The 14,466-nt window shown below is 46.6% G+C and overlaps 1 protein-coding gene across 12 annotated transcripts in view; it reads right to left on the bottom strand.

Annotated features, from left to right (window-relative positions):
• Positions 1-14,466, bottom strand: part of ATXN7L1 (ataxin 7 like 1) — a 245,838-nt gene that overhangs the window by 131,916 nt on the left and 99,456 nt on the right. Inside the window, exon 4 of one of the 12 annotated variants that reach the window (XM_061198445.1) lies at positions 7,796-7,878. The exons of the other annotated variants lie outside the window; for them this stretch is intronic. Within the exon in view, the coding sequence (XP_061054428.1) occupies positions 7,796-7,878 (83 nt within the window). Of the gene's footprint in view, positions 1-7,795; positions 7,879-14,466 lie in introns of those variants that run through there. 12 annotated transcript variants of the gene reach the window in all.

Raw genomic sequence — 14,466 nt, 5'->3', positions numbered from 1 at the left:
CTGGACTCTCAGAGGTTTTCACTATTAAGCTTCTAAATAAAGCACCTCTTCCTCCTAGGCATAGACTAATTGACTAGAACAGCAAAGCGGTCAGTGAACACTTAACCACTGTAACGTGAGCCAGTGTTGGCAAGAGCCAGTGCCGCGGGCGCGCAAGTCGTTGAGCTGCCACTGCTGGGTCCTCCTGCTTTTCTTTTTGGCAGTGCCGCACGGCTTGTGGGATGTTCCCTGACCGGGGACTGAACCTGGGAAACGGCAGTGAAAGCCCGGAGTCCTCACCACTAGGCCACCAGGGAACTCCTGCTGGGTCCTTCTTAAGGACGGCTGAAAGAGGAGTCCAAGAGGGGCCACTGCAGGAAAGGAAGTGGGAAAAGAGGTGAGGGCTGGGAAGAGCATGGGTCCAAGTTCCCGCAATGCCACTAACTCGCTGAGGAGCTTTGGGCAAATCACATAATGCTTCTAAGCCTCAGTACCAGCCCTGCCTCCTGCATGGGGTCATGGAGAGTATCAGAAGAGGCAAGAGATGTGAGAGGGCTTGGTGGGAAGAGTCCAAAAGCACAGACGTTTGTGCGTGCAAGGCAGTAGTGTTAACTCTTATTACAGCACTGGTGTCAGGGAATGGTTATCTAGATTATGGATTATTTAGATCCTTGCTTTCCTTTTTCTATCTGTGATGTGGTTATTTCTAACGAGATCCGCTGAAGTGTGGGACTGACACCGTTAGTTAAAATAAGGGCTTTGGGATTTCCTTTGAGTTTCTATTATTTAGCTGTCCCCCTCCTCCCCATTTCGGCAGACAGTGAAGACTGCTGGGCCACCCCAGTCTATACTCTGTAAGTAAGTTTACATAGAGAGAACCTTTCTAAGAAACAACAGCAAAATAACCTTTCACAGCATCTGTGTGAAATAAGACAGGGGAAGGATCAGGCAGTGCTACAATATTTTTACTGACCCATATCTATTGTTTAAGGTAGTTTTCTGTGCCTGAATTAGATTTGAAGCTCCCTGAGGGCAAGGGCTGACTCTTCATCCCCCTTTATTTGGATTTGCAACAGGGCCTAGGGCAGTGCAGCAGAAAGGATATTGGACGTGGGGAGCCCAAGTTCCAGGTTCTGGGTATAGCCCTGCCCCTCAAAAGTCATTTTAATCCTTCTCTCGGCCTCAGTTTCCTCCTCTATAAAGTGGGAGCTACCTACTTCATGGGATTATTGAGTAGTGAGAATTTAGACAATGTGTGGGGAAATACTTCTGTGACCCCAAAGTGCTGTGCCAGTGGGAGAAATGTGATGAGAGCTGTCACTTCTCAGGAATGAGGTGTTGGCTGATTTTCTCCTTGAGGACAGGGAGGCACAGAGCAGAGCTGGTCAACCCTGGGCTGCAGATGAGGAGATGCTCAGGGGTGGAGGTGACCGGGAAGGTGATGTCCCCAGGGGCCTGCAGAGTGATCAGAGTGACAGTGGTGGCTTTCTCACTGCCCACCTGTGCTCCCTCTGCTGCTGCAAGCTGTATGTTGGCCCGGTCCCTTGTTTATTCATTCATTTGTTCATCAAGTGTTTACTGAGCATCTACTCTGTGCCAAGCTCTGTGCAAGAGGTTGAGAATTGAATGGTGAGCAAGACCAGATGAGGTCCCTGCCCTCATGGAGCTGATCTACCCTGCTGATTCCCGAACAGGTTTGGACTCAGGCTTATGCACTGACGGAGTTGGACAACTAGCTTCATGAAGCCTCAGGGGCAGATGCAAATGTTGTGTTCTAGTGAGATTCTAGATTGAAGCTGAAAAATATCAACACGTTGAGGCCAGGTCTGCTAAGAAGAAGAAAAAGAAGAAAAGGTAAGCTCCCATCAACCCCCTTTCGGGTCTTCCCTTACTGGGCTCCCACCTCAGGTTTCCAGAGTCTTGCTCTTTCTGACTACACCCTCTGCTGAAACAGACTCTCGTCTACCTTATTCACACTAAGTTGGTAAATGCTTTGGTGAAAGCCTTGAGGTAAAGGAATGATGTCCCAGCTGGAGGGACAGGTCTGTCAGAGGTCACCCTAAAATCACACTAGGGTGGCCACTTCAGACTGGCATTTGCAGGGACCACAGAGGTGGAGAAAGTGGGGGACTAACGGCAGGGGTAAGTAAAGTAAGCAAACCCCTGTGGTATTTATTTGTTTATTTTATTTTATTTTTTGGCTGCACCACGCTGCTTACAAGATCTTAGTTCCCTGACCAGGGATCGAACCCACGCCCTCAGCAGTGACAGCCCGGAGACCTAACCACTGGACCGCCAGGGGATTCCCCCCGTGGTCTTTAAAGGTGACCCCAGACCAGGGAGGAGTGACGGCAGGAGCGGTACAGCTGTTGTCAGGATTCTAGCTTTTGTTTAGGTGAGGAGGGTTTGCAGGGCCTAAGCCATTACGAAAAGCAAGGAACTAGACAATCAACTATACAAACGAAAGGAGGGAAAAAAGAAAGACCAGGGGAGTCTTCAGCAACTAGAACCCAGAAAATTTCCATCAATCGATGCCCACGTGCAGCAATGAAGACCCAACGCAGCCCAAAATAAACAGGTAAGTAAGTAAGTAAATAAATAAATTTATATATATATAAAAAAATCGACCCTCTTTTCCTTCTCATTTTTGACTAAACCGCCAGACAATCCCACTGGTGCATTTCCAGCTGGAATGACAGGACTCCTCTTCACGAGAAAACTAAGACATATTTTCTTATAAGACACACCCCAAAGCCAAATTCCTGAAAGACTGTAGGTAATGTGAACCCCAAGTGGACTCATTAAATGAAAACTTTGTACTCCAAAATAAAGCACAGACCCGCACAAAACAAATGCATCGCATTGATTAGAAGGCAAACACCCTCGTAGTGGATAGCAGGTGGCGGAAGAGAACCTTGCCGGCCACCAGGGCCCCTCTGTGCATCTGTCCCAATCGCAGCCCCTCCCTCCTTCCAAAGTAGCCACACTCTTGACTTATGGTCTTTACAGTAAGTCCCTACATACAAACCTTCAAGTTGCAAAATTTCAAAGATGCGAACGTGCGTTCACGTGTCCGATCGCGTAAGTCAGTTCACGTGTCTGGCGTGCGTTGTCATGTGTGTGCATCCTCTACAAGTGGTTGTGCTTTTGTGTACTTTACTGTACAGTACTGTACAGAGTACAGTAATACAGTATCTTTATTTCAAGCCCAGGATGTCCGGAAGCGAGCATAAAAGCAGCAATGATTTAACAGGTACAGTGTAGCTGATTGTGTTAGTTGGGTACCTAGGCTAACTTTGTTGGACTTACAAACAAATTGGACTTACGAACGCACTCTCGGAACGGAACTCGTTCGTATGTAGGGGACTTACTGTATTTCCTTGTGTTTATTTATGGTTTTATCACCCTAGTGTGTATCCTTAGACACTGTTGTTTAGTTTTGCCCATTTTTTAGATGTCTTTTAAGCTTCTTTCAAGTGACCACTTCCCTCCATCTATTTCCCGTACAGTTTATTTGTTGAAGACTCAGGCTGTCTAACCTGCAGTTTCCTACTGTCTGGGTTTTGCCCTTGGTGCATGCCAACACATCCAGGTGCATGCCAACACATCCAATTGCATGCATTCTTAATGCAAATAATCACCTGTTTTAAAAAAACCTGTATGCAAGCTATTTTCTTAAGGAGGGCATGACCCACTATAATCGCTTTCTCATAAGTGTGTGGGCAAAGGGAGCTCTCACAATAGAAGTAAAGAAGCAGGGAGAAAAACGTGATCTGGGGGGAGCTCTCTGTGGAACTAGTGATTTTTGAAATTTTTTTTTTTGCAATTGGAAGTGACCGAGGAATGCTTCTCTTTAATGTCTTCCACTATAGTTTGCTTTAGTAGGAAACACATTTGCAATGGGCTCTGGAATCACGTTATGCTCCAGGGTCCAGGGTTGTATCCCATTAGGTTTTATCAGAGATGATTGCATAATAGAAGCCTGGATGTAGTAAAAACCTAAGGAATCTAAACCACTAACCAGACTCACCAAATGTAATAAATATAAATGATAGATGAAAGGAAGATAGATCTGGCCATTTACTTATGGTTTGGAGCAATAAAAGCAAGCTTTAAATTTTTTTCTTTAATCTTAGCAGGCAGTCACATGAACATACTTATTAGCATTTTCAAAAGGCTTTATCAAATATTGACTTAATAAAGAAATGTATCTACTTAACGGTGACCTCCAGACACCCCCGATAAGTCTGGGACCCTAAATTATATGCTCCAGGGCTACGCCACCCACACAATGGACAAAAGAAATGAACACTGTCTTACTCGGAGATGGAAGGTTTTTTAACGCTTCAACTTAAATACGTATGGGGACTGTTTTGATTTGCACAGGAAAAAAAAAAGCTCCCAAACTGATGGATACAATAAAAAAATTCAAAAGTCAAGGCACTCTTAAAATATACACACTACTATATATAAAATAGATAACCAACAAGGACTTACTGTATAGCACAGGGAACTATACTCAATATCTTGTAATAACCTATAATGGAAGAGAATGTAAAAAAAGAATATATATATTTATATGTATATGTATAACTGAATCACGTTACTGTACACCTGAAACTAACACAACATTGTAAATCTACTATATTTCAATTAAAAAAAAAAAGACAAGAGATAAAAACCACAACAAAAGTCAAGGCACTCTTCAAACCCAATAGGCCACAGACACAACCTTTAAAACTTTACTACAGCATTAGTTGTACAGCCACAAAAGGGGTCTGAAAGACATTGGGGGGATAAAAGTATTTAGACAGAGGCCTTAACTGGTCCCATTCTGGTTCTCTATTCTTCTTGCTCTCCTTGGTTCTTTTAGGGATTGTATTTGTGAAAGAAATCAGGCCTGTGCCTCCTCCTCCCTGTTAACAGCGGAGAGAACGCGGGGCTGGGAAGGAGCAGCGGCGGAAGGTAAACAGAAGAAGGACTTAGTGTAGATTTGACAGCCAGACTGATTTCTCTCCTGGGCTCAGGAGTTTTTGAAATCTGCTGGCAAGATTGGCTCCCGTTCTTAGCGTGTAGATGGTAAAGTGATTTCCAACCCTGGTTTTTACAACGCTCTAGGGTATTTCCAATACAATGTGTGTGTTTAAAATTCTCAAAACCAAGTTAATCTGAATTCGCCGAAAAGGCAAATATGATTCAGAAGCTTTTTTCTTAGTTACTGTCTGGTGTACCTTTCTGAAATGCGTGATACTCCTTCTTGGAATTCCTTCCCACCTGGGCTCTGTGACAGTGTGACTCTGATGTTTCAAGTCTAACCCCTTGCCTTCCTGGCTGGCTCCTGCTTCTCTTCCAGGCCTCATCTCTGGATCACTAAAAATTCCACAGAGCTCTTCCCTGAACGCTTTTCTTGTCCCTGCCCCCCGACTCCAGCCCCCACCCCAAAGCCCTTCATGGACTCCTCTTCTCAAGATTTCCAACTCCAGCCTCTAAGAGCGACCCGCTGTATGAAACACCCACCATGTGAAACTTCTGAAGGGGAGGCTGGGCTGGGGCTCAGCAGTGATGCTCAAAGACACAGCAGAACTTGGAAAGGGAGTTAAATCTATCATGGCTTCCGGGCTTCTATTAATTCACTTCTCAGGCTGGGTTGGGCTCGGCCTAAGCACGTTACATGCATCATGGCATTTAATCTTCACACCACCTGTCTGAGGAGGCTCGATTATACCCATTTTCTACACTGAGATTTAAGCTAGGAGAGGGCGGGCGCTAGATGAAGCAGAGCTGGGCTGTGAGCCATCACACTCTTCTGTCTGAAGCAGGGGATTTTGTCCTTCTGTCTCTGGACAAACAGACTGGCTGGATCAGGGCCTGGCAGGAAGGTGAGTCCAAGGCGCCATGATGCAGGAGTAACCAATCAAAAGGACTAGGAGCTCAGCTAGAGTGTGTGTGTGTGTGTGTGTGTGTGTGTGTGTGTGTGTGTGTCAGAGTGACTTACTCTACGTGGATGGTGGTGGCAGGTAGTGAGGTACGATCAAAGAGACAGAAAAACGCTCCAGGAATGAGCAGTTGCCCTCAGACGGATCTCACGCCACAGGTCCCTGCCGACACATACAGCCCTATTCCGACTAGAACGCAGGGAGTGAAAAACGAAACAGCCCCTGAAACTGAAACCGAATTACCCATGGCAATTTATTAAATAACTAAGGTTTTCTAGGCCTTATTAAAATAAATGTTTAGTGTATTTTCTTATCCTCTGACGTTCACTTGTCAGCACCTGCTGGCAGCAGCTGGAGTAATCTGGTCAATTTTGCTGTATGTGCAAATCAATTCGATTTCCCCCCAAAAAGATAAAAATCAGTAAAGTGATTAAGTTACAATTAAGGCCTGTCATTGAAAGCACAGATAACAAGAAAAGGCTGAACAGGACACGCCCTGAGGTCACCACTGACTTCCTTCTACTCAAATTAAATGATTTTTCCCCTCATTCTTCTTGCCTGCTCTACTGTATGGGATATTCAGGGTGATCAACAAGACTCCTCCTACTTCTTGAAATTCTCTCCTCTTTTGGCTTCCATCATGCTGTCCTTATGCCAGGTTCCCTTCTTGGCTCTTGTACTGGCTCCATAAATGATAATCTGTTCATCCATCCATCCATCCATCCCTCCATCTTATAGATATTTAATGACCCAGTGTGCCAGGCACCAGGAAAAAGGATGGGGCATATTTATGCCTGGTTTTACAGTTGAAAATGCTTTTATATTATTTTATTAATTTCTTGCTACAACCATGTGAGGTGGCTATTGGTACCTCCATTTTACAGAGGAGGAAACAGGCTCTGAGAGGATCTGGGATTTATTCATACCAGCATAGCCAGCAGGTGGCAGAGTCTGGACAGGAATTCAGGTTTTCATGCCAGTAAGAATTCATAATGGAATTCTCTTACATACTGGTCAAGTAGAATTTCTCAACTAGTCTCATTACTCCTAATTAAATGTCATGATGCAGTCAATACGGATTTATTGAAACTGTGCTAGGCTCTGGGGGATGCAAAGTCTGGGTCCCTACCCTCATAGAACTTGTGGCCTAGTAGGGGAGACATTAATTATATGTTTACACCACAAACATTTGCTTTTAAGGTATGAGGGAGAACGGACCTAGTTATGAAAATCAGGAAGTCTCTCAAGAGGAAGTAATCATTAAGATGCAGTCTGAAGGATGAGTCAGAGTTTTGGGAAGAGGGGATGAAAGAAAATCATATACAGAGAAGGAAAAGCACGTGCAAGGGCCCTGTGGCAGGAAGACCCAATGTGCTGAAATTTTAAAGGCCAGCTTGACTGGCATATAGAGACTGAAAGGGAGCCCAGCACAGGATGTGGTTCAGACCACGCAAGACTTTGTAGCCACGACAATGATTTTTACTTTTAGCTTCAGAGCAATGGGTAGACACAAGTTAAGAGAATGACATGATTAACTTCTTTGATTCTAACTTCTGTGTGCAGAATGAACTGTAGAGGAGCAAGAGTGGAAGCAGGGAAAACAGCTGGAGGGCTTCTGTAGTTGTCCAGGTGAGAGGTGATGATAGCTTGGACCAGGGTGGTGGTGGTGGAAATGGCGAGACGAATCCCACGGGTGTCCCCTGAGCTGCTCCAGCCCAGTTTCTCCCTAAACCCTGTCACCAGAGTGTGCTCACGAATTTGCAGTACGTGGAAGCTTGTCCACACTTTGCGGGAGTCTCCTCTCCCAGGAAGCCTTCGCCAGATAATGCTAGTCCTCTGAGATCTTTCAGAAGTTGAGTCTACCTTCTGCATTGTTCACTTCAAACCTGCTTCTTCTCTATGGCTTGGCTATTCTCCGATCCATTCCTGAAGATGCCTTCATTTCTCTTGTCTTGCTTTCTCCCTTTGGAAAGTAAATGCTTTGTTGGCATTTGCTGAATGGTGTCAACAGGGCTCCTCTGGAAATGACATTTGTAAATGATTACTCATGCCAAATGCCTTTTTTTTTTCTAAATTAAACACTGGTTGCTTTAAATCTGTCTTCATGATCTTGTTCTATCAAAACGTATGTCCCAATTTTTCAATTCTTTCCTCTAAACTCTTTTCCATATATCTCCTAGTAGAAAGCAGTTTCAGGGGAAATGGAGTGGCGGGGGGGTGGTGCGGTCAGCAGTGTAATTAAACAGGAGCTCTCTGACCAGAATTCCTATACCTTTGAATGGGGTATTTGATTAATCCTTTCCACAGGCACCATTATTCATGCCTTGATGGAATCTCATTTTATAGCCCTTAATACATGGACCCAATTTATCCACATCACATTGTATTCTAATACTTGTCATCCAAGTTATTAGCTATCTCCTTCTCAGTGTAAAATCATCAGCAAGTTTGATTAGCTTATTCCCTGGGGATGATGGGGAAGATAAGAAGAGACACAGTACAATATGACCACCAAGGGTTTGGCATCCTCAAGAGCAGACAGCTAAGCGGAATCCACTTACGGAGCTGGGGTGGCCACATAAACATCTGCCCCCCGTGAGAGGGTGTCTGTGTGGTACCCAGGAGCCATAGCCACAAAGGGCTGGCCACTGTCATGCCTGGTGGCACCGAGCCATCGTCCTGAGTGGGATCACTTCAATAAAAAAGAGCGAGGCTTCTCTCCCTCCTGCTTCCTAACATCCCCCGCCCCCCAAATATCCTTCCTGAGAGGCACAGCTCAGAAGCTCCTCTTTATTCCAGGACACCACTGCAGCCTGAGATCCCTGTTCTTCCCCTGCTGGGGACCTGGCAGGCAGAGAATCTCGAAGGAGATGCACAGGGCTGTTTATCGCTCTCTCACCAGCACAGAGTTGGCTCTAAGCAGCCAGCCTCTTCTCCCTCTTCTCTGGAACCAAGCCTGAGCCTTGGGACTCAGAGGTGGCTTCAGTCCTTTCTAAGCAAGAGAGAAGGGGCCCGCGTGACCCCTACAGGATGGTGGCCTCAAAGCCCTCAGAGAGTTTCCAATGCCTTTTCCCCTCCCCTACCACCCATCCTCAGCTCAATCAGGCAAAAGTCCCACAGCCCGTTCTGGGGTCCTTTTAAAATCTCCCATCGTTTTTCACCAAAGATCCTTTATCAATCACCCTTGTGCTTTTCTGAGCCCGGCAAGAGGAGGATGAAAGAGGCTCTCTCTTTGTGGTGGCACTCCTTCAGGAGGTGGAGCCTCACTCCCTTCCCCAAGACTATGGGCTGCACCTAGTGACTTGTTTCTAATGGACAGCATCAAGCAGAAGTGGCTGACAGTGTGTCACTCCTGAGAAGAGGTCATAAATGGCCTTTTGACTCCCCCTCCTCTTCCTCAGATTGTTGGCTCTGAGGGCAGTGAACCGCTATGCTGTCAGCAGCCCTATGGGGAGGCCTAAGGTACTGAGAGCGAGGAACCGAGGCCTCCTGCCACCAGCCAGGTAAGCGGGCCACCTTGGAAGTGGGTCTTCAGGCGCCAGCCAAGCCTTCGGATGACAGCAGCTCTGGAAGACAGCTTGACTGCAACCTCACGAGAGACCCTGAGCAAGAACCACCCAGCTAAGCTGCTCCCACGTCTTGACAATAAATATTTATTGTGTTAAGTGGCTAAATGTTGGGGTCACTTATTATGTAGCAGTAGGTTACTAATACACTCTCACTACCTCAGAGGAAGGCCTTGGTCCCCTCCCTCCCTTCAGTTGCCTTCTCAGGTTCCATCTTGATCTCCTTTCTGTTCAGGGAGTCTGATGTCCCTCTGGTACCCTCTACTGTCTGTCCCCAGCCTCTACTGTGGGTCCCCACAGTCTCGAGGGCTCTTTCCCGACGAGAGGGGGATGTAAGGGAGCAGCTCCCCTGTGACCTGGGTTTGGAATTCTAGCTCCTTGCCTACGATCCAAAGTGACATCTGGCATTAGGAGAATGACTCTTTGCAGAGAGCAGCCTTCCTCAGGCTATGCAATTCCCTCGTTTGTGAACTCGGTGGGGCTTAATGACTTTACTTAGGCCGACAGGCAGCAGGAAAAGACTTTGCAAAATAACCAAAATAACGTGTTCCCTTATGTATCATATGCGCCTCTCCTGTACCCTTTCTGTTCATCTGCAGCTTCTGCAAAAGGTCATGTCTCATTTCAACTTTGCAGTTAAGTGCATCTGACACTAAGTGTGGATTCCAGAACTGGATGGAGATGTAATCTGGCTTAAATGTTGCAAGGTGTGCCCCGCTACCCCAGCCCGCTGGCTGTGTCCTGCCACAGTCATAAAGGAGGAGGAGATCCCATTCTCGCTTCTCTCATAATCGTACAAGAGGCACAATGTAGTTTTCAATAAAAAAATAATTCAGGCAGCTCTTCCATCTGATCAAACCCTAGCAATTTTATATCTCAGTTCTACGGAGCAAGGTCAGACGGTTATAGATGTCAATCTTTTGGAAGGCTCGGAAAAGTGGAGTGGCCCTCAAAGCAGTGGTTCTCAAAGTACAGCCCCTGGGGAAACAGCATCAGCATCACCTGCTGGCTTGGCGGAAATGCAAATTCTCAGGCCCGATCCCAGACCCACTGAGGCAGAAACTCTGGGGGTGGGACCCAGTCACCTGTATTTAAACGAACCCCTCCCACCACCCCAAAGGAACAATTCTGATGCACGGCTAAAGGCTGAATATCACTGACTTAAAGGATTAAATATCTAAATCATTCATTCATCCATTCATTCATAAGACGTTGACTGAGTGCCTACTATTTGCCAGACACTCTGGGGCGATGAAGCAGAATTGGAAGGAACTCCTTCCTCAAGGATTTCACAGTCCTCCCTTCCCTTGCTTTGTGACAAAGCGTGAGAAGAGAGCAGAACTCGAAGACACTGATCCAAGGAATGGAAACCACTCTTTACATGTAAAGAGTCTTTTCAATGGACAGGAGGCACACCAAAATTGTTTTTTTTTCCAGGAATGATCATACTCTCAAAATAGTAACTTTTCTAAAGTAAGTAAATGTGTGGGTTTAATATATCATGTACAGCTGGCTCAGCCTTTTTAGCTTAAAAAAAAAAAAAAAAGATTATGTGATCTCACCATGAATGAAATGCAGAACTACCTTAAAGATTCACTTAGTTTTGTGCCTGTCGTTTAACGAACAAGCTATTCTGTGGTTTCATCATCTTCCATGAAGTCACACTTCCTCCCCTCTTTTTCTGTAAGTAAGATGCCTTTATTCAGCCTTAGAGCTGAGATGTATCATGCTTCCTATGACTGGACTCGATATCTCTACATTTGTTAACTCATTTGATCCTCCCCAACCTTATAAAGTAGATGCAGCAAACAGTCTATAGGTGAAGAACAGAGGCTGGAAGAGGCAGGAACAGGAACCCAGAGCCATCTTTTAACCCCACGCAAATTATCCTGTGCTGTAGTCGAAACCCCACTGGGTCATTTTGCTGCTCGTTAATTGGGGGAACATAAAAGGAAATACACCCTCCCCTAGAAGACTGCTCATATGAACCACTGGCTAAAGCTCAATTGGGGGATTTATTTTTAAACATTGAAGTTCACGCTACATTCCTCCTTCAGTACCCTGGATCGTGAGGAGCTGGCCATAAACTCCTCCTGGTCACCAGCACCCGTGACCTGCGTGAGAATCTGCTCGATGCTCAGCAGATCTAGCTTTGAGAAGATGCTCCACATCTGTTCCTTTCTCAGGCCGCTTCAGTGACGTTCAAGGATTCACTGAAACACTACTGGGGCAGATAACTTTCCTGTGGTTAGGCATGAAGTTGAGTTAATCCAGCCAAGCCTGGGTCCTTGGGACGATGGATGCCCAGTTAACCCAGCTGCTGCAGGGGTGAAAGGTATGACTGGTGGCCACAGAAGAAACCAAAGCTGTCTGGCTGGACCAGTAACACACTCAGCCCCTTGATGCAAGCACAAGGCCTGCCCCGGCCAGCCAAGTTCATCCACCACACAGGCCTAGCGTTCATTTACGGGGGTGTCACGGCTCACCCACGAGGCAACTAAGAGGCATCAGGAGACCGCTTCTGTCTGTTGTATTCTTGGGAATAACCTGGTGACTTTAGTTTCATGCAACTGAGAAAATCTGAAGTCCACGTGGTTTGTGTAGAAAACCACGCAGGTATCTTTCAAGCCACATACAGAGCACGCAACTGGAGGTGAACCCAAATACATCCTCCTTCACCATCGGCTTTCTGTAATCAAGGCTTTTTAGAACATCAAGTCCAACCCCTAGTTCTAATTCAGGGGTGCTTGTTGGCTTCTGCTGAGACACTGATTTGATTAGTGGCATTCCATGGAACTACAGACATGAGATGTTGAGCTTACCAGTGTTATGATTTATTTCAGGATTCTGAAACGGGGAACGCACCTATCGATGGCACACTGGAGGCTGGGAGACTCTGAGAAAGCACTTCATGCATATAAATGGCACACGCGAGGAAAAAATTTGCTTATGGTAACAATCCCGAAGCTGGGGACCATCCCACTGTGCTCTCCGCCCTCACGGAGTGATGGCTCCACAGGAAACCGCTGGGATTAGATGATCCTGCGTTTGGACACCCATACGCCACCTCATTTATCTACCTGTGACAGGGACAGTGCTGGAAGAGAATCAAAAGATGACAAATTGTTTCTGGTTTTAAAGGAGCTGTTCAGGCTGGGTGTACTCCCAGGGGGAACCAGGTTTCATGCCAGCAGCCATCACTTCATCCTGTTATGAGGCCACATTTTGGCAAACGCCAACCGGCAGATGATTGCTGTCTCCTTTCACCAGTGGATTTAAAGACACTTGCTCTGAAAGCCTGAAATCCAGTCATTCTGAAGATGTGTACAGCACAGAGCAGACCTGCCCACACACTGCTGTGAGGCAGGATGGCAGGCATTAGACAAGAGTTCCAGATGAGAGGGATTTTTTCCCCCATGTTGAGGCAGACAGATAACAGGGGAATGATTTTGCAGGATTCCACAGCAGAGATACAATATCAGCAAATGACTCTGGGAAAGACTGACTTGTGTAAGATAAGGAGATAAAAATTCCTAGGATACTGGCCACTGGAATCTGCTTTTGTGGATACAGATCTCCCTCCACCCCAAGCTTCCAACGTCCCTGGGAGCAGGGATAAGGCACATTGGAGTTTCAAGATGGTTTCAAGACCCGAGCATAACCTGAGCCCTCCACCATGCCTCTGCTTACAGCCGGTGGTCCAGCCAAGGCTGGGCATCATTCTGGCTGTGACCCGTCTTCCTTCTTTGCAGCTGATGCTTCCCCTCTGGGAATGACCATATAATTCGTGGTCGATACACTCAGTCCTCTGGAGGTGAACGTTCCTCAGCCCACCCACTTTGTGTTTCTTCTCTGCCATGTGCTGGAATCCGCAAGGCTGGAGAAGTGCCTCGCTACGCTGACATATACAGATGCCAGGTGCCTATGCTAAGCATCGTGCTGGTATCTACTCATTTTATCCTCCTGACAATCTTTGAGACAGGTACTAATATTATCCTCATTCTGTAGATGGGGAAACTGAGGCACAGAGAGATTGACGCTTTGGCTGAAGGTCACCTAGCTGGTCAGTGGCAGAGCCACAGTCACGCCCAGACAGCTTGGCTTCAGGCTCTGGCTGGCGCTAACCCCTTGCTGCTACCTTTCCAACACAACCCGCCTTCCAACACAGCAGCTGAAGCCCACGTGGGTCCTGGTTAGGCCGGGCCTTTCTCCGTCCCAGGCCTCTGGATTCAGTGGATGCCCGGAGCTGGAGCACAGAGCCTGCAACGTGAAAAGACACAGGGCTCATCTCCAATCCCCCTGACTGGTTTCAAAGTTCAGGCCAGACATCCAAGCGCTTATTCTGTGTTTGTTTGTTTTGAACATTCCACCATGATGCCCCCAGATGCTTCACAGACGGTCTCTCTGTTCTCCTTCCTTAGGCGAGCATCTGGACCCCTCCCCGCACACCTCCCACCTCTGGCAACACTCCTGCTGCCAGGGACTGACGTTCCCTGCCTCACCTCATTATACATTTCAGCTGAAAACTCCTTATTTCCACGTGGCAGCGAGGAGTATTTATAGCACAAGTCACATGCCAAGGTGTTCTCAAGTTTATCATTTGGAATAATAACCTTGGAGTGCAGTCACCATGCCCATTCCACAGATGGGCAAGGAGAGGTGGGAGGTCACAGCAAGGTTTCCAAGGAGTCCTAAACTGCCAGGTCTCTTGAGCCACTTCTATACAATCCTCTCTCCAGATTGCTTTCTCTCATCTTCCTGTTTAACAAACTTATCGAAGGCCTGGGAGTGAGAGATGCTCTCAAGATCAAGTCGTACTGTATCTGTGTCTGCACTCCAGTTCCCAGAATACTAACGAGCAACTCTAAGGTCCAGTGGCAGGAACATCAATGCTTAGCTTTCTGCCAAAACCCACTCTCATTAGTAGGCTTACATGCATGAAACACATATGTGGAGTTTTCGGTCTGCACAATTCTCTCATCACC

This window comes from Eubalaena glacialis, chromosome 8 (assembly GCF_028564815.1).
Source record: "Eubalaena glacialis isolate mEubGla1 chromosome 8, mEubGla1.1.hap2.+ XY, whole genome shotgun sequence".
Classification (NCBI taxonomy): Eukaryota; Metazoa; Chordata; class Mammalia; order Artiodactyla; family Balaenidae; genus Eubalaena; species Eubalaena glacialis.
Note: the sequence above shows the minus strand (reverse complement) of the source record. Positions and strands in the feature narration are given on the sequence as shown.